The sequence below is a fragment of the Portunus trituberculatus genome, chromosome 28 (genome assembly GCF_017591435.1).
Source record: "Portunus trituberculatus isolate SZX2019 chromosome 28, ASM1759143v1, whole genome shotgun sequence".
NCBI classification, from domain to species: Eukaryota; Metazoa; Arthropoda; class Malacostraca; order Decapoda; family Portunidae; genus Portunus; species Portunus trituberculatus.
The window spans coordinates 5,534,770-5,551,985 of record NC_059282.1 but is presented as its reverse complement, the minus strand read 5'-3'; the positions used below and the strand labels follow the sequence as shown (position 1 = coordinate 5,551,985).

At 43.0% G+C, this 17,216-nt stretch overlaps 2 protein-coding genes and 1 pseudogene across 3 annotated transcripts in view; all 3 read left to right on the top strand.

Annotated features, from left to right (window-relative positions):
* Positions 1-244: 244 nt before the first annotated feature.
* Positions 245-6,475, top strand: LOC123510159 (anti-lipopolysaccharide factor-like). The gene is made up of 4 exons (XM_045265027.1): positions 245-401; positions 4,151-4,270; positions 5,342-5,478; positions 6,026-6,475. The coding sequence occupies exons 2-4, from the start codon at positions 4,152-4,154 to the stop codon at positions 6,145-6,147; spliced, it is 378 nt and encodes a 125-aa protein (XP_045120962.1). The 5' UTR covers positions 245-401; position 4,151; the 3' UTR covers positions 6,148-6,475.
* A 2,561-nt stretch (positions 6,476-9,036) lies between these two features.
* LOC123510158 (anti-lipopolysaccharide factor-like) overlaps positions 9,037-17,216 on the top strand; it is an 8,673-nt gene continuing 493 nt past the window's right edge. Inside the window, exons 1-4 of one of the 2 annotated variants that reach the window (XM_045265026.1) lie at positions 9,037-9,111; positions 14,775-14,894; positions 16,030-16,166; positions 16,718-17,216. The exon at positions 16,718-17,216 is cut by the window's right edge and continues 493 nt beyond it. In XM_045265026.1, the coding sequence (XP_045120961.1) occupies positions 14,776-14,894; positions 16,030-16,166; positions 16,718-16,839 (378 nt within the window). In that variant the 5' untranslated portion in view covers positions 9,037-9,111; position 14,775 and the 3' untranslated portion in view covers positions 16,840-17,216. Of the gene's footprint in view, positions 9,112-14,054; positions 14,140-14,774; positions 14,895-16,029; positions 16,167-16,717 lie in introns of those variants that run through there. The other variant, XM_045265025.1, reaches the window with a different exon arrangement.
* On the top strand, positions 9,526-12,035 carry LOC123510161 (annotated as a pseudogene).

Below are 17,216 nucleotides of genomic sequence, written 5' to 3'. Positions count from 1 at the left end.
AGATATCATAACAGGACAGAGAGAGAGAGAGAGAGAGAGAGAGAGAGAGAGAGAGAGAGAGAGAGAGAGAGAGAGAGAGAGAGAGAGAGAGAGAGAGAGAGATTAGCTTAGTTAATCTCCTTCTCCTTACTTCTCCCTCCCTCTCTCCCTCTCAAAACTTGCTTACGTACAGTCCCATAAGGGCGGCAACACACCAGACAACAACATAACCCTCACCTTCACAGAGCACGTAATAATGTGGATGGCGTGTCTGCAAACTTCCCGATGTGTGTGTAAAATTTTCCTAGTTTGGAGGTATATGAACATCCGGCAGGCGCTCTCTCCTCACTCCCTCACCGGCTACAACACAGGCACGTGAAACACACACACAGGTGACTCCACGGACACCTTATCTTAAACAGGTGAGTTCCTGACAGATGTTTGTTGGTGGTAATACATAGATATACATGGACGCACCTGTATTGTTCGCTGTCAGGTGTTTTTCCTTCTTGCCTGTATTTATAAGGGTAATGGTGTTATTATGTATCAATTTCTATTCATGTTGTCTCCTGTATGTATTAGCTGTATCTTTTGACTTGTGCTTAATGTATCTAACCTTTATATTGCTCACAATGTCTTTTTGTATTGCTTACTGGATGTTCTGTCACCGTGTGTGTGTGTGTGTGTGTGTGTGTGTGTGTGTGTGTGTGTGTGTGTGTGTGTGTGTAATTCACCTCGGTCGCCTACTGGTCACCCAGCCAGTCTTCCCCATTACGAAGCGAGCTCAGAGCTCATAGACCGATCTTCGGGTAGAACTGAGACCATAACACACTCCACATACCGGGAAAGCGAGGCCACAACACCTCGAGTTACATCCCGTACCTATTTACTGCTAGGTGAACAAGGGTCACACATTAAGAGGCTTGCCCATTTCCCCTCGCCGCTTCCCGGGACTCGAACCCGGGCCTCTCGATATTTTTTATCTATTTTTTTTTTTTTTTTTTTTTTTTTACGTATGGAAGAGGGTCAGCCAAGGGAAAAAAAAAAGTTAAAAAGGCCCACTTGAGTGCTGGCTCTCTAAAAGATGCAAAAAGTTCAAAAACAGTCAGCCAGAATTAGGGGAGCAAATGCCTCGATACCTCCCTCTTAAAAGGAGACAAGTTGTAGGAATTCGGAAATACAGATGCAGGGAGGGAGTTCAGAGTTTACCAGTGAAAGGGATGAATGATTGAGCGTACTGGTTAACTCTTGCATTAGGGAGTTGAACAGAATAAGGATGAGAGGAAGAAGAAAGCCTTGTGCAGCGAGGCCGCAGGAGAAGGGGAGGCATGCAGTTAGCAAGATCAGTAGAACAGTTACCATGAAAATAGCGATAAAATATAGAAAGGGATGCAACATTTCAGCGGCGAGAAAGAGACTAAAGACAGTTAGTGAGAGGAGGGAGTTGATGAGACGAAGAGCTTTCGATTCCACCCTATCAAGCAAAGCTGTGTGACTGGAACCCCCAAACATGCGAAGAGTACTCCATACAGGGACGGATAAGGCCCTTATACAGAGTAAGCAGTTGGAGGGCGAGAAAAACTGTCGGAGACGCCTCAGAACACCTAACTTCATAGAAGCTGTTTTAGCAAGAGATGAGATGTGAAGTTTCCAGTTAAGATTATGAGCAAAGGACAGACCGAGGATATTCATTGTGGAAGAGGAGACAGTTGAGTGTCATTGAAGAAGAGGATAGTTGTCTGGAAGGTTGTGTCGAGTTGATAGATGGAGGAATTGAGTTTTGAGGCATTGAAAACTACTAGATTTTCTCTGCCCCAATCGGAAATCTTAGAAAGATCGGAAGTCAGGCGTTCCGTGGCGTCCCGCGTGATCTGTTGATTTCCTGAAGGGTTGGACGTCTCTGAAAGAACGTGGAAAGATGTAGGGTGGTATCATCAGCGTAGGAGTGGATAGGGCAAGAAGTTTGGTTAAGAAGGTCATTAATGAATAATAGAAAGAGAGTGGGTGACAGGACAGAACCCTGAGGAACACCACTATTAATAGGTTTAGGAGAAGAACAGTAGCCGTCTACCACAGCAGCAATAGAGCGGTCGGAAAGGAAACTTGAGATAAAGTTGCAGAGAGAAGGATAGAAGCCGTAGGAGGGCAGTTTTGAAATCAAAGCTTTATGCCAGACTCTATCAAAAGCTTTTGATATGTCTAACGCAACAGCAAAAGTTTCACCGAAATCTCTAAAAGAGGATGACCAAGACTCAGTAAGGAAAGCCAGAAGATCACCAGTAGAGCGACCTTGACGGAAGCCATACTGGCGATCAGACAGAAGATTGTGAAGTGACAGATGTTTGAGAATCTTCCTATTCAGGATAGATTCAAAAACTTTAGACAAGCAAGAGATTAAAGCTATAGGACGGTAGTTTGAGAACGGTCACCCTTTTAGGAACAGGCTGAATGTAGGCGAACTTCCAGCAGGAAGGAAAGGTAGAAGTCGATAGACAAAGTTGGAAGAGTTTGGCCAGGCAAGGTGCAAGCACAGAAGCACAGTTTTTGAGAACAATAGGAGGGACCCCATCAGGTCCATAAGCCTTCCGAGGGTTTAGGCCAGCAAGGGCATGGAAAACATCATTACGAAGAATTTTGATTGTAGACATGAAATAGTCAGAGGGAGGAGGAGAGGAGGACAAGCCCAGAATCGTCCAAGGTGGAGTTGTGAGCAAAGGTTTGAGAAAAGAGTTCAGCTTTAGAGACAGAAGAGATGGCAGTGGTGCCATCAGGATGAAATAAAGGAGGAAAGATGAAGAAGTGAAGTTATTTGAGATGTTTTGGCTAGATGCCAGAAGTCACGAGGAGAGTTTGAGTTTGAAAGATTTTGACATTTCCTATTTATGAAAGAGTGTTTGGCAAGTTGAAGAACAGACTTGGCATGATTCCGGGCAGAGATATAAAGTGCATGAGATTCAGGAGATGGAAGGCTCAAGTACCTTTTGTGGGCAACCTCTCTATCATGTATAGCACGAGAACAGGCTGAGTTAAACCAAGGTTTAGAAGGTTTAGGTTGAGAAAAGAATGAGGAATGTACGCCTCCATGCCAGATACTAACACCTCTGTTATGCGTTCAGCACAAAGAGATGGGTCTCTGACACGGAAGCAATAATCATTCCAGGAAAATCAGCATAATACCTCCTCAGGTCCCCCAACTGGCAGAGGCAAAACGCCAGAGGCACCTTCGCTTTGGGGATCCTGCGGAGGGATTGGAAAATAGGACAAGATACAGAAATGAGATTGTGATCGGAGGAGCCCAACGGAGATGAAAGGGTGACAGCATAAGCAGAAGGGTTAGAGGTGAGGAAGAGATCAAGAATGTTGGGCGTGTCTCCAAGACGGTCAGGAATACGAGTAGGGTGTTGCACCAGTTGCTCTAGGTCATGGAGGATAGCAAAGTTGAAGGCTAGTTCACCAGGGTGGTCAGTGAAGGAGAGGAAAGCCAAAGCTGGTGGTGAACATTGAAATCTCCAAGAATGGAAATCTCAGCGAAAGGGTAGAGGGACAGAATGTGCTCCACTTTAGAAGTTAAGTAGTCGAAGAAATTACTATAGTCAGAAGAGTTAGGGGAGAGATAAACAGCACAGATGAATTTAGTTTGAGAGTGACTGTTAAGTCGTAGCCAGATGGTGGAAAATTCGGAAGAGCGTGGGCACGAGAGCAAGTTAAGTCGTTGCGTACATAGACGCAACATCCAGCTTTGGAATGAAAATGAGAATAGAGAAAGTAGGAGGGAACAGAGAAGGGGCTACTGTCAGTTGCCTCAGACAGCTGTGTTTCGGTGAGGAAAAGAAGATGAGGTTCCACAAATTGAAAATTATAACTAAGACCGCGAATGTTGCAGAAGTTAATGTAGAAAAAGTTGAGGGAGGTGTCAAGGCATTTGTGGTTTTCAACAGGAGAGGTGTCCGACCTGGGGACATTTTTGGTCCCCTCCCCAGAGGGGGACTCCGAGGAGTTGTTTATTTTCGGATTGTGAGTCAAGCGTGCTGACCACTACACTACGCGGTGTGTGTGTGTGTGTGTGTGTGTGTGTGTGTGTGTGTGTGTGTGTGTGTGTGTGTGTGTGTGTGTGTGTGTGTGTGTGTGTGTGTGTGTGTGTGTGTGGTTAATATCTTTTACCTTCCTTCAGGATGCATGTGTCCCGGCCATGGGCGGTGGTGGTGGCGGTGGTGGTGGTGATGGCCCTACCCACACCCACGCAAGGGGGGTTGCTAGACATTGTAAAATCCATCGTAGTACCTGCAGCGAGGTGAGTCTGACAAGTCTTACAAGCGTAATGTGTTTAATATATATATATATATATATATATATATATATATATATATATATATATATATATATATATATATATACATATATATATATATATATATATATATATATATATATATATATATATATATATATATATAACACAAATAAGTGGGCGTGGCTACCACAACATTCCTAGCTGCTATTCACCGACATGTTTTTCTCCATCACGGGGTTACGTGTACGTGAATGATCATACTTTACTTCGTTATCTATTCTTCTTCATTATCAACATGTGCAGATATTTCCGTGTTCAAATATTTCTACTTTGATTGTTCACTTTCTTTCCCTTCACACACTCATTCACTCATTAAGAGCAAGCAAGACTTCGCTTAACAAACTTTCCTTCCCTTTCCAACTTTCTAAAATTCGTAAGCATTTTTCTCTTCGCTGCACGAGTCCCTTCTGTCTCTGTCACTCTTCTACAACAATAAGACATGAGGGAAGGGTGCAGGATGCCGTCACACCTTCACGCAGCAACCCCTGCATTAAACAACCTCACCCATGACTGTATTTACACTTATTACAGAACCCCTTAATGACTATTTCACGTAACCTGACCCTAATAATAATGTAACCCAACCTTTTTTTTTTTTTTTACGGTAAGGCCTATATCACCTGTACGCACACTTGAAGAGCGTATGGGAAGCGCTGTTCAGCTTCCGCCCATTAGTGGCGCAGGCAATTTTATTTATAGTGGTACCCATATTAGGGCCCATATCACCGCCCAAGCTCATCTCGTGTGTAACCACCTAGAACCTGGGTAACTTTAAACCACTCGACAAATGGCAAAGTGTTTTAAGGCTGTACGTGGTGGGATTCGAACCTACGCGTGGACGTCTGCCCGATCCCACGCTCATCACCTTATCCACTATGCCACCGCCTCCCTACACTAATCTAACACATCCAAATACTAACGTAACCTAACCTATACTGTAAACTTAAACCTAATCTAACTTAACCTAACCTAACCTAAACTAACCCAACCAAACATCTAACCTCCACACAGAGAAACCATCAAGACACAAGAAATCACGCTGCTGGATCACTACTGCACGTTGTCGAGGAGTCCCTACATTAAGAGGTTTGAGCTGCACTACAGAGCGGATGTGACCTGCCCTGGCTGGACCAGCATTAAGGGAAGAGGTAAGTCTGTGTGTGTGTAATTCAGCACCGTCGTCTGCTGGTCACCTAGCCAGTCTTCCCCATTACGGAGCGAGATCAGAACTCACAGACCGATCTTCTGACAGAACTGCGACCACAACACACACTCCACACACCGGGAAAGCGAGACCACAACCCCTCGAATTACATCTGTACCTATTTACTGCTAGGTGAACAGGGGCCACACATTAAGATGCTTGCCCATTTGCCTGCTGCTTTTCGGGACTCGAACCCGGACCCTCTCGATTGTGAGTCAAGCATGCTAACCACTACACTACGCGGTGTGTGTGTGTGTGTGTGTGTGTGTGTGTGTGTGTGTGTGTGTGTGTGTGTGTGTGTGTGTGTGTGTGTTCTTCCCGTGAAACTGTGAAACTTGTCTGGCTGTTTCTTTTAGATCAATTTTTTATTAACTTATTTGTCTCGTTGATGAAACTATATTCAATGCGATCTTCCCCCACTCTCTCTCTCTCTCTCTCTCTCTCTCTCTCTCTCTCTCTCTCTCTCTCTCTCTCTCTCTCTCTCTCAACAGGCTCCAATCACACAAACCCAACCAACTCCGAGAAAGACGCTCTGAAGGACTTTATGACGCAGGCGGTGGCGGCAGGACTAGTCACTAAGGAGGAAGCGGCACCCTGGCTCAACCACCGCTAAGCCACACCCAGCACACCCTTCACTCCCCTTCTACACTTCTTCCTTGGACTGTATTTCTAAGCGTTTCGGCGACTAATCTCGACTGCATTTGACAGGTTGTAGTAAAAGTTATTGTCATTTTCAAAAGTGCTTTCATGTTTCTAGTATCAGTTTAATATTGACTCTACGTCTTTAATAGTCTCTGGTTGAATTAATTATTGTTTTGCTTTCAGTGTGTTGTCATGGTTCTAGTGACAAACAGGATTCTATCGTCACCTTAATGCATTACGGTTTTCAAAGGTGTTTTTTTTTTTTTTCTTATTTTACCGATAGTTTAACGAATATTCCGCTACTAAAGCTTGTCTTCTCAAACACTTCTGTGCTTCACCGCCACTATTTCTTAGGCTCCTATCTAAATGTACACAGGTTTCTAAGGTATTTTGATGGTTCTAGAGGCAGAGTGACAAGAATTTTACATTTATACTGAAGAAACACTCTTGAAAACCCCGCTAATCATCTCCATGGCTCTTGAAAGTAGTCATGGCGAGAGAGCAAAGAGCTTCTGAATACGGACCTAAGACACCATCAAGGTCAAGGATGTCTTCATGACTCTAGTAACTGTAAAGAATTGTGCATCATCAATGGAGGAAAGAATCACTCATGAGAATCTCACTATCATCTCTGTGGCATTATGGGAAAACATTTACGAATACAAGTCCCTTTTTTTGCCAACAAATTAGTGCTATTACTACTACTACTACTACTACTACTACTACTACTACTACTGTCAATGTCACCACCATCACTTTCCTAATCTGCAATGCGACCTTTAACTATTGCCTGACTGTGAATGTGATACTATTTATAATATTTGTTACTAGACATAAAAACATAAATAGACATAAATTACTTGAGTTTTCTTATATTCCCCTAGACGAGTTGAGTCAGTTTTCATCATGATCTTTACGACAGGCAAGAAAAATATAAAAAACACAGGAATAAGATCATGAAAATAAACAGGAATAAGAATAAGGAAGAAAAGAATGATAATAAAAAAAAAGAAAAACACACGATTCATTATCATATCCTTAGAGAGAGAGAGTGTGTGTGTGTGTGTGTGTGTGTGTGTGTGTGTGTGTGTGTGTGTGTGTGTGTGTGTGTGTGTAATTCACCTCGGTAGCCTACTGGTCACCCAGCCAGTTTTCCCCATTACGGAGCGAGCTCACAGCTCATAGACCGATCTTCGGGTAGGACTGAGACCACAACACACTCCACACACCGGGAAAGCGAGGCCACAACCCCTCGAGTTACATCCCGTACCTATTTACTGCTAGGTGAACACACCCGACACATTAAGAGGCTTGCCCAGTTGCCTCGCCGCCTCCGGGATTCGAATCCGGATCCTCTCGAGTGAGAGTCGAGCGTGCTAACCACTACACTACGTGTGTGTGTGTGTGTGTGTGTGTGTGTGTGTGTGTGTGTGTGTGTGTGTGTGTGTGTGTGTGTTTCCATTTAATTATAATATTTTCTGAGGTTCCGTTATAAAACAACACTGGCCAGCTCTCTCTCTCTCTCTCTCTCTCTCTCTCTCTCTCTCTCTCTCTCTCTCTCTCTCTCTCTCTCTCTCTCTCTCTCAGTTCTTCTTTCGTTTCTTTCTTGCGACAGCATTCTGGGTAAATAAAGTTTTCTTATCCCTTCTTTATTATTTTTTCTCCTTTTTCAATTCACTCTGATACATACAAAAATAATATCTTTTCCTTCTAGAGACCGTTATTTCTAAGCCTTTTATCCTCTTGGAGCTTCCCACACTCCCTTAAGTAGTTATGTACGAGTCGTGTTGTATTTCAAACCCCTTCAGTACAGGGACGCATTTTTTACCGAGTTTTAGTTATGATTAGACGATTTTATTTACATTAGGAAGGAAGATCACTGGCCAAAATCTTTACTATTTCAATGCCCCACATGAGTTTCTGAAGCTGTATGAAGTCACCAAATAGTAACCAGAATAGATATGGAAAAGTGTCCTGCTATTGAAGAGGTTAAATGCTGGCTCTACTTTAATTTTCGTTTATATAATTATATTATCTGGGGTTACTGGGGAGCATACGGCATATTAAGTCAAAAGAAAATACTCTACTTGGGAAAATACAGGATAACTAGTTGTTCACACCAGCACGAAGCATTGAGATAGATATCATAACAGGAGAGAGAGAGAGAGAGAGAGAGAGAGAGAGAGAGAGAGAGAGAGAGAGAGAGAGAGAGAGAGAGAGAGAGAGAGAGAGAGAGAGAGAGAGAGAGAGCTGGCCAGTGTTGTTTTATAACGGAACCTCAGAAAATATTATAAATAAATGGAAACAAACACAGAGAGAGAGAGAGAGAGAGAGAGAGAGAGAGAGAGAGAGAGAGAGAGAGAGATTTTAAGGAATAAATAATCCTCAAATTAAGTCATCACAAGGAGCCCCTCCAATGGAGTAATTTGTCCTGCTGCTACAACAAAGGCCATATAGCTGCTACATGTCATTGTTGAGGTTCGAATCGATGCCCCGCAATCTACTACCATCGTGGCAGAATGCGGCGCCTTAATCCGCGTGACCACTAAGGACACTGAGAGAGATAGAGAGAGAGAGAGAGAGAGAGAGAGAGAGAGAGAGAGAGAGAGAGAGAGAGAGAGAGAGAGAGAGAGAGATTAGCTTAGTTACCCTCCTTCTCCTTACTTCTCCCTCCCTCTCTCCCTCTCAAAACCTGCTTACGTACAGTCCCATAAGGGCGGCAACACACCAGACAACAACATAACCCTCACCTTCACAGAGCACGTAATAATGTGGATGGCGTGTCTGCAAACTTCCCGATGTGTGTGTAAAATTTTCCTAGTTTGGAGGTATATGAACATCCGGCAGGCGCTCTCTCCTCACTCCCTCACCGGCTACAACACAGGCACGTGAAACACACACACAGGTGACTCCACGGACACCTTATCTTAAACAGGTGAGTTCCTGACAGATGTTTGTTGGTGGTAATACATAGATATACATGGACGCACCTGTATTGTTCGCTGTCAGGTGTTTTTCCTTCTTGCCTGTATTTATAAGGGTAATGGTGTTATTATGTATCAATTTCTATTCATGTTGTCTCCTGTATGTATTAGCTGTATCTTTTGACTTGTGCTTAATGTATCTAACCTTTATATTGCTCACAATGTATTTTTGTATTGCTTACTGGATGTTCTGTCACCGTGTGTGTGTGTGTGTGTGTGTGTGTGTGTGTGTGTGTGTGTGTGTGTGTGTGTGTGTGTGTGTGTGTGTGTGTGTGTGTGTGTGTGTGTGTGTGTGTGTGTGTGTGTGTGTGTGTGTGTGTGTGTGTGTGTGTATGTGTGGTTAATATCTTTTACCTTCCTTCAGGATGCATGTGTCCCGGCCATGGGCAGTGGTGGTGACGGTGGCGGTGGTGATGGCCTACCCACACCCACGCAAGGGGGGTGGCTAGACATTGTAAAAGCCATCGTAGAACCTGCAGCGAGGTGAGTCTAGCAAGTCATACAAGCGTAATATATATATATATATATATATATATATATATATATATATATATATATATATATATATATATATATATATATTACAGTATAATACAATGTAATACTAAAGACAAAAACACAAATAAGTGGGCGTGGCTACCACAACATTCCTAGCTGCTATTCACCGACATGTTTTTCTCCATCACGGGGTTACGTGTACGTGGATGATCATACTTTACTTCGTTATCTATTCTTCTTCATTATCAACATGTGCAGATATTTCCGTGTTCAAATATTTCTACTTTGATTGTTCACTTTCTTTCCCTTCACACACTCATTCACTCATTAAGAGCAAGCAAGACTTCGCTTAACAAACTTTCCTTCCCTTTCCAACTTTCTAAAATTCGTAAGCATTTTTCTCTTCGCTGCACGAGTCCCTTCTGTCTCTGTCACTCTTCTACAACAATAAGACATGAGGGAAGGGTGCAGGATGCCGTCACACCTTCACGCAGCAACCCCTGCATTAAACAACCTCACCCATGACTGTATTTACACTTATTACAGAACCCCTTAATGACTATTTCACGTAACCTAACCCTAATAATAATGTAACTCAACCTACACTAATCTAACACAACCAAATACTAAGGTAACCTAACCTATACTGTAAACTTAAACCTAATCTAACTTAACCTAACCTAAACTAACCCAACCAAACAACATCTAACCTCCACACAGAGAAACCATCAAGACACAAGAAATCACGCTGCTGGATCACTACTGCACGTTGTCGAGGAGTCCCTACATTAAGAGCCTTGAGCTGCACTACAGAGCGGAAGTGACCTGCCCTGGCTGGACCATCATTAAGGGAAGAGGTAAGTCTGTGTGTGTAATTCAGCACCGTCGTCTGATGGTCACCTAGCCAGTCTTCCGCATTACGGAGCGAGCTCAGAGCTCACAGACCGATCTTCAGATAGGACTGCGACCACAGCACACACTCCACACACCGGGAAAGCGAGGCCACAACCCCTCGAGTTACATCCGTACCTATCTACTGCTAGGTGAATAGGGGCCACACATTAAGAGTGCTAACCACTACACTACGCGGTGTGTGTGTGTGTGTGTGTGTGTGTGTGTGTGTGTGTGTGTGTGTGTGTGTGTGTGTGTGTGTGTGTGTGTGTGTGTGTTCTTATCTTGAAACTGTGAAACTTGTCTGGCTGTTTCTTTTAGATCAATTTTTTTATTAACTTATTTGTCTCGTTGATGAAACTATATTCAATGCGATCTTCCCCCCCACATCTCTCTCTCTCTCTCTCTCTCTCTCTCTCTCTCTCTCTCTCTCTCTCTCTCTCTCTCTCTCTCTCTCTCTCAACAGGCTCTAATCACAGAAACCCAACCAACTCCGAGAAAGACGCTCTGAAGGACTTTATGACGCAGGCGGTGGCGGCAGGACTAGTCACTAAGGAAGAAGCGGCACCCTGGCTCAACCACCGCTAAGCCACACCCAGCACACCCTTCACTCCCCTTCTACACTTCTTCCTTGGACTGTATTTCTAAGCGTTTCGGCGACTAATCTCGACTGCATTTGACAGGTTGTAGTAAAAGTTATTGTCATTTTCAAAAGTGCTTTCATGTTTCTAGTATCAGTTTAATACTGACTCTACGTCTTTAATAGTCTCTGATTGAATTAATTATTGTTTTGCTTTCAGTGTGTTTTCATGGTTCTAGTGACAAACAGGATTCTATCGTCACCTTAATGCATTACGGTTTTCAAAGGTGTTTTTTTTTTTTTCTTATTTTACCGATAGTTTAACGAATATTCCGCTACTAAAGCTTGTCTTCTCAAACACTTCTGTGCTTCACCGCCACTATTTCTTAGGCTCCTATCTAAATGTACACAGGTTTCTAAGGTATTTTGATGGTTCTAGAGGCAGAGTGACAAGAATTTTACATTTATACTGAAGAAACACTCTTGAAAACCCCGCTAATCATCTCCATGGCTCTTGAAAGTAGTCATGGCGAGAGAGCAAAGAGCTTCTGAATACGGACCTAAGACACCATCAAGGTCAAGGATGTCTTCATGACTCTAGTAACTGTAAAGAATTGTGCATCATCAATGGGAGGGAAAGAATCACTCATGAGAATCTCACTATCATCTCTGTGGCATTATGGGAAAACATTTACGAATACAAGTCCCTTTTTTTGCCAACAAATTAGTGCTATTACTACTACTACTACTACTACTACTACTACTACTACTACTACTACTACTGTCAATGTCACCACCATCACTTTCCTAATCTGCAATGCGACCTTTAACTATTGCCTGACTGTGAATGTGATACTATTTATAATATTTGTTACTAGACATAAAAACATAAATAGACATAAATTACTTGAGTTTTCTTATATTCCCCTAGACGAGTTGAGTCAGTTTTCATCATGATCTTTACGACAGGCAAGAAAAAATATAAAAAAAACACAGGAATAAGATCATGAAAAATAAACAGGAATAAGAATAAGGAAGAAAAGAATGATAATAAAAAAAATGAAAAACACACGATTCATTATCATATCCTTAGAGAGAGAGAGAGAGTGTGTGTGTGTGTGTGTGTGTGTGTGTGTGTGTGTGTGTGTGTGTGTGTGTGTGTGTGTGTGTGTGTGTGTAATTCACCTCGGTAGCCTACTGGTCACCCAGCCAGTTTTCCCCATTACGGAGCGAGCTCACAGCTCATAGACCGATCTTCGGGTAGGACTGAGACCACAACACACTCCACACACCGGGAAAGCGAGGCCACAACCCCTCGAGTTACATCCCGTACCTATTTACTGCTAGGTGAACACACCCGACACATTAAGAGGCTTGCCCAGTTGCCTCACCGCCTCCGGGATTCGAATCCGGATCCTCTCGAGTGAGAGTCGAGCGTGCTAACCACTACACTACGTGTGTGTGTGTGTGTGTGTGTGTGTGTGTGTGTGTGTGTGTGTGTGTGTGTGTGTGTGTGTGTGTTTCCATTTAATTATAATATTTTCTGAGGTTCCGTTATAAAACAACACTGGCCAGCTCTCTCTCTCTCTCTCTCTCTCTCTCTCTCTCTCTCTCTCTCTCTCTCTCTCTCTCTCTCTCTCTCTCTCTCTCTCAGTTCTTCTTTCGTTTCTTTCTTGCGACAGCATTCTGGGTAAAGTTTTCTTATCCCTTCTTTATTATTTTTTCTCCTTTTTCAATTCACTCTGATACATACAAAAATAATATCTTTTCCTTCTAGAGACCGTTATTTCTAAGCCTTTTATCCTCTTGGAGCTTCCCACACTCCCTTAAGTAGTTATGTACGAGTCGTGTTGTATTTCAAACCCCTTCAGTACAGGGACGCATTTTTTACCGAGTTTTAGTTATGATTAGACGATTTTATTTACATTAGGAAGGAAGATCACTGGCCAAAATCTTTACTATTTCAATGCCCCACATGAGTTTCTGAAGCTGTATGAAGTCACCAAATAGTAACCAGAATAGATATGGAAAAGTGTCCTGCTATTGAAGAGGTTAAATGCTGGCTCTACTTTAATTTTCGTTTATATAATTATATTATCTGGGGTTACTGGGGAGCATACGGCATATTAAGTCAAAAGAAAATACTCTACTTGGGAAAATACAGGATAACTAGTTGTTCACACCAGCACGAAGCATTGAGATAGATATCATAACAGGACAGAGAGAGAGAGAGAGAGAGAGAGAGAGAGAGAGAGAGAGAGAGAGAGAGAGAGAGAGAGAGAGAGAGAGAGAGAGAGAGAGAGCTGGCCAGTGTTGTTTTATAACGGAACCTCAGAAAATATTATAAATAAATGGAAACAAACACAGAGAGAGAGAGAGAGAGAGAGAGAGAGAGAGAGAGAGAGAGAGAGAGAGAGAGAGATTTTAAGGAATAAATAATCCTCAAATTAAGTCATCACAAGGGAGCCCCCCTCCAATGGAGTAATTTGTCCTGCTGCTAAGCAACAAAGGCCATATAGCTGCTACATGTCATTGTTGAGGTTCGAATCGATGCCCCGCAATCTACTACCATCGTGGCAGAATGCGGCGCCTTAATCCGCGTGACCACTAAGGACACTGAGAGAGAGAGAGAGAGAGAGAGAGAGAGAGAGAGAGAGAGAGAGAGAGAGAGAGAGAGAGAGAGAGAGAGAGAGAGAGAGAGAGAGAGAGAGATTAGCTTAGTTACCCTCCTTCTCCTTACTTCTCCCTCCCTCTCTCCCTCTCAAAACCTGCTTACGTACAGTCCCATAAGGGCGGCAACACACCAGACAACAACATAACCCTCACCTTCACAGAGCACGTAATAATGTGGATGGCGTGTCTGCAAACTTCCCGATGTGTGTGTAAAATTTTCCTAGTTTGGAGGTATATGAACATCTGGCAGGCGCTCTCTCCTCACTCCCTCACCGGCTACAACACAGGCACGTGAACACACACACAGGTGACTCCACGGACACCTTATCTTAAACAGGTGAGTTCCTGACAGATGTTTGTTGGTGGTAATACATAGATATACATGGACGCACCTGTATTGTTCGCTGTCAGGTGTTTTCCTTCTTGCCTGTATTTATAAGGGTAATGGTGTTATTATGTATCAATTTCTATTCATGTTGTCTCCTGTATGTATTAGCTGTATCTTTTGACTTGTGCTTAATGTATCTAACCTTTATATTGCTCACAATGTCTTTTTGTATTGCTTACTGGATGTTCTGTCACCGTGTGTGTGTGTGTGTGTGTGTGTGTAATTCACCTCGGTTGTCTGCTGGTCACCCAGCCAGTCTTCCCCATTACGAAGCGAACTCAGAGCCCATAGACCGATCTTCGGGTAGGACTGAGACCACAACAAACTCCACATACCGGGAAAGCGAGGCCACAACCCCTCGAGTTACATCCCGTACCTATTTACTGCTAGGTGAACAGGGGCCACACATTAAGAGGCTTGCCCATTTGCCTCGCCGCGCCGGATCTCGAACCCGGGCCTCTCGATTGTGAGTCGAGCGTGTTAACCACTGCACTACGCGTGTGTGTGTGTGTGTGTGTGTGTGTGTGTGTGTGTGTGTGTGTGTGTGTGTGTGTGTGTGGTTAATATCTTTTACCTTCCTTCAGGATGCATGTGTCCCGGCCATGGGCAGTGGTGGTGACAGTGGCGGTGGTGATGGCCCTACCCACACCCACGCAAGGGGGGTGGCTAGACATTGTAAAAGCCATCGTAGTACCTGCAGCGAGGTGAGTCTAGCAAGTCATACAAGCATATATATATATATATATATATATATATATATATATATATATATATATATATATATATATATATATATATATATATATATATATATATATATATATATATATATATATATATATATATATATATATATATATATATATATATATATATATATATATATATATATATATATATACAGTATAATACAATGTAATACTAAAGACAAAAACACAAATAAGTGGGCGTGGCTACCACAACATTCCTAGCTGCTATTCACCGACATGTTTTTCTCCATCACGGGGTTACGTGTACGTGAATGATCATACTTTACTTCGTTATCTATTCTTCTTCATTATCAACATGTGCAGATATTTCCGTGTTCAAATATTTCTACTTTGATTGTTCAGTTTCTTTCCTTCACACACTCATTCACTCATTAAGAGCAAGCAAGACTTCGCTTAACAAACTTTCCTTCCTTTCCAACTTTCTAAAATTCGTAAGCATTTTTCTCTTCGCTGCACGAGTCCCTTCTGTCTCTGTCACTCTTCTACAACAATAAGACATGAGGGAAGGGTGCAGGATGCCGTCACACCTTCACGCAGCAACCCCTGCATTAAACAACCTCACCCATGACTGTATTTACACTTATTACAGAACCCCTTAATGACTATTTCACGTAACCTGACCCTAATAATAATGTAACCCAACCTTTTTTTTTTTTTTTACGGTAAGGCCTATATCACCTGTACGCATACTTGAAGAGTGTATGGGAAGCGCTGTTCAGCTTCCGCCCATTAGTGGCGCAGGCAATTTTATTTATAGTGGTACCCATATTAGGCCCATATCACCGCCCAAGCTCATCTCGTGTAACCACCTAGAACCTGGGTAACTTTAAACCACTCGACAAATGGCAAAGTGTTTTAAGGCTGTACGTGGTGGGATTCGAACCTACGCGTGGACGTCTGCCCGATCCCACGCTCATCACCTTATCCACTATGCCACCGCCTCCCTACACTAATCTAACACATCCAAATACTAACGTAACCTAACCTATACTGTAAACTTAAACCTAATCTAACTTAACCTAACCTAACCTAAACTAACCCAACCAAACAACATCTAACCTCCACACAGAGAAACCATCAAGACACAAGAAATCACGCTGCTGGATCACTACTGCACGTTGTCGAGGAGTCCCTACATTAAGAGGTTTGAGCTGCACTACAGAGCGAGTGTGACCTGCCCTGGCTGGACCAGCATTAAGGGAAGAGGTAAGTCTGTGTGTGTGTAATTCAGCACCGTCGTCTGCTGGTCACCTAGCCAGTCTTCCCCATTACGGAGCGAGCTCAGAGCTCACAGACCGATCTTCAGATAGGACTGCGACCACAACACACACTCCACACACCGGGAAAGCGAGGCCACAACCCCTCGAGTTACATCCGTACCTATTTACTGCTAGGTGAACAGGGGCCACACATTAAGATGCTTGCCCATTTGCCTGCTGCTTTTCGGGACTCGAACCCGGACCCTCTCGATTGTGAGTGCTAACCACTACACTACGCGTGTGTGTGTGTGTGTGTGTGTGTGTGTGTGTGTGTGTGTGTGTGTGTGTGTGTGTGTGTGTGTGTGTGTGTGTGTGTGTGTGTTCTTATCTTGAAACTGTGAAACTTGTCTGGCTGTTTCTTTTAGATCAATTTTTTTATTAACTTATTTGTCTCGTTGATGAAACTATATTCAATGCGATCTTCCCCCCCACATCTCTCTCTCTCTCTCTCTCTCTCTCTCTCTCTCTCTCTCTCTCTCTCTCTCTCTCTCTCAACAGGCTCTAATCACAGAAACCCAACCAACTCCGAGAAAGACGCTCTGAAGGACTTTATGACGCAGGCGGTGGCGGCAGGACTAGTCACTAAGGAAGAAGCGGCACCCTGGCTCAACCACCGCTAAGCCACACCCAGCACACCCTTCACTCCCCTTCTACACTTCTTCCTTGGACTGTATTTCTAAGCGTTTCGGCGACTAATCTCGACTGCATTTGACAGGTTGTAGTAAAAGTTATTGTCATTTTCAAAAGTGCTTTCATGTTTCTAGTATCAGTTTAATACTGACTCTACGTCTTTAATAGTCTCTGATTGAATTAATTATTGTTTTGCTTTCAGTGTGTTTTCATGGTTCTAGTGACAAACAGGATTCTATCGTCACCTTAATGCATTACGGTTTTCAAAGGTGTTTTTTTTTTCTTATTTTACCGATAGTTTAACGAATATTCCGCTACTAAAGCTTGTCTTCTCAAACACTTCTGTGCTTCACCACCACTATTTCTT

What these genes read in the sequence shown, in the direction of transcription:
- LOC123510159 (XM_045265027.1), top strand. Translation starts at nt 4,152, where the DNA reads ATGCATGTGTCCCGGCCATGGGCGGTGGTGGTGGCGGTGGTGGTGGTG. An exon ending in ATCGTAGTACCTGCAGCGAG is followed by an intron (nt 4,271 to 5,341) that starts GTGAGTCTGACA and finishes ACCTCCACACAG; the next exon opens with AGAAACCATCAAGACACAAG. An exon ending in GACCAGCATTAAGGGAAGAG is followed by an intron (nt 5,479 to 6,025) that starts GTAAGTCTGTGT and finishes CTCTCTCAACAG; the next exon opens with GCTCCAATCACACAAACCCA.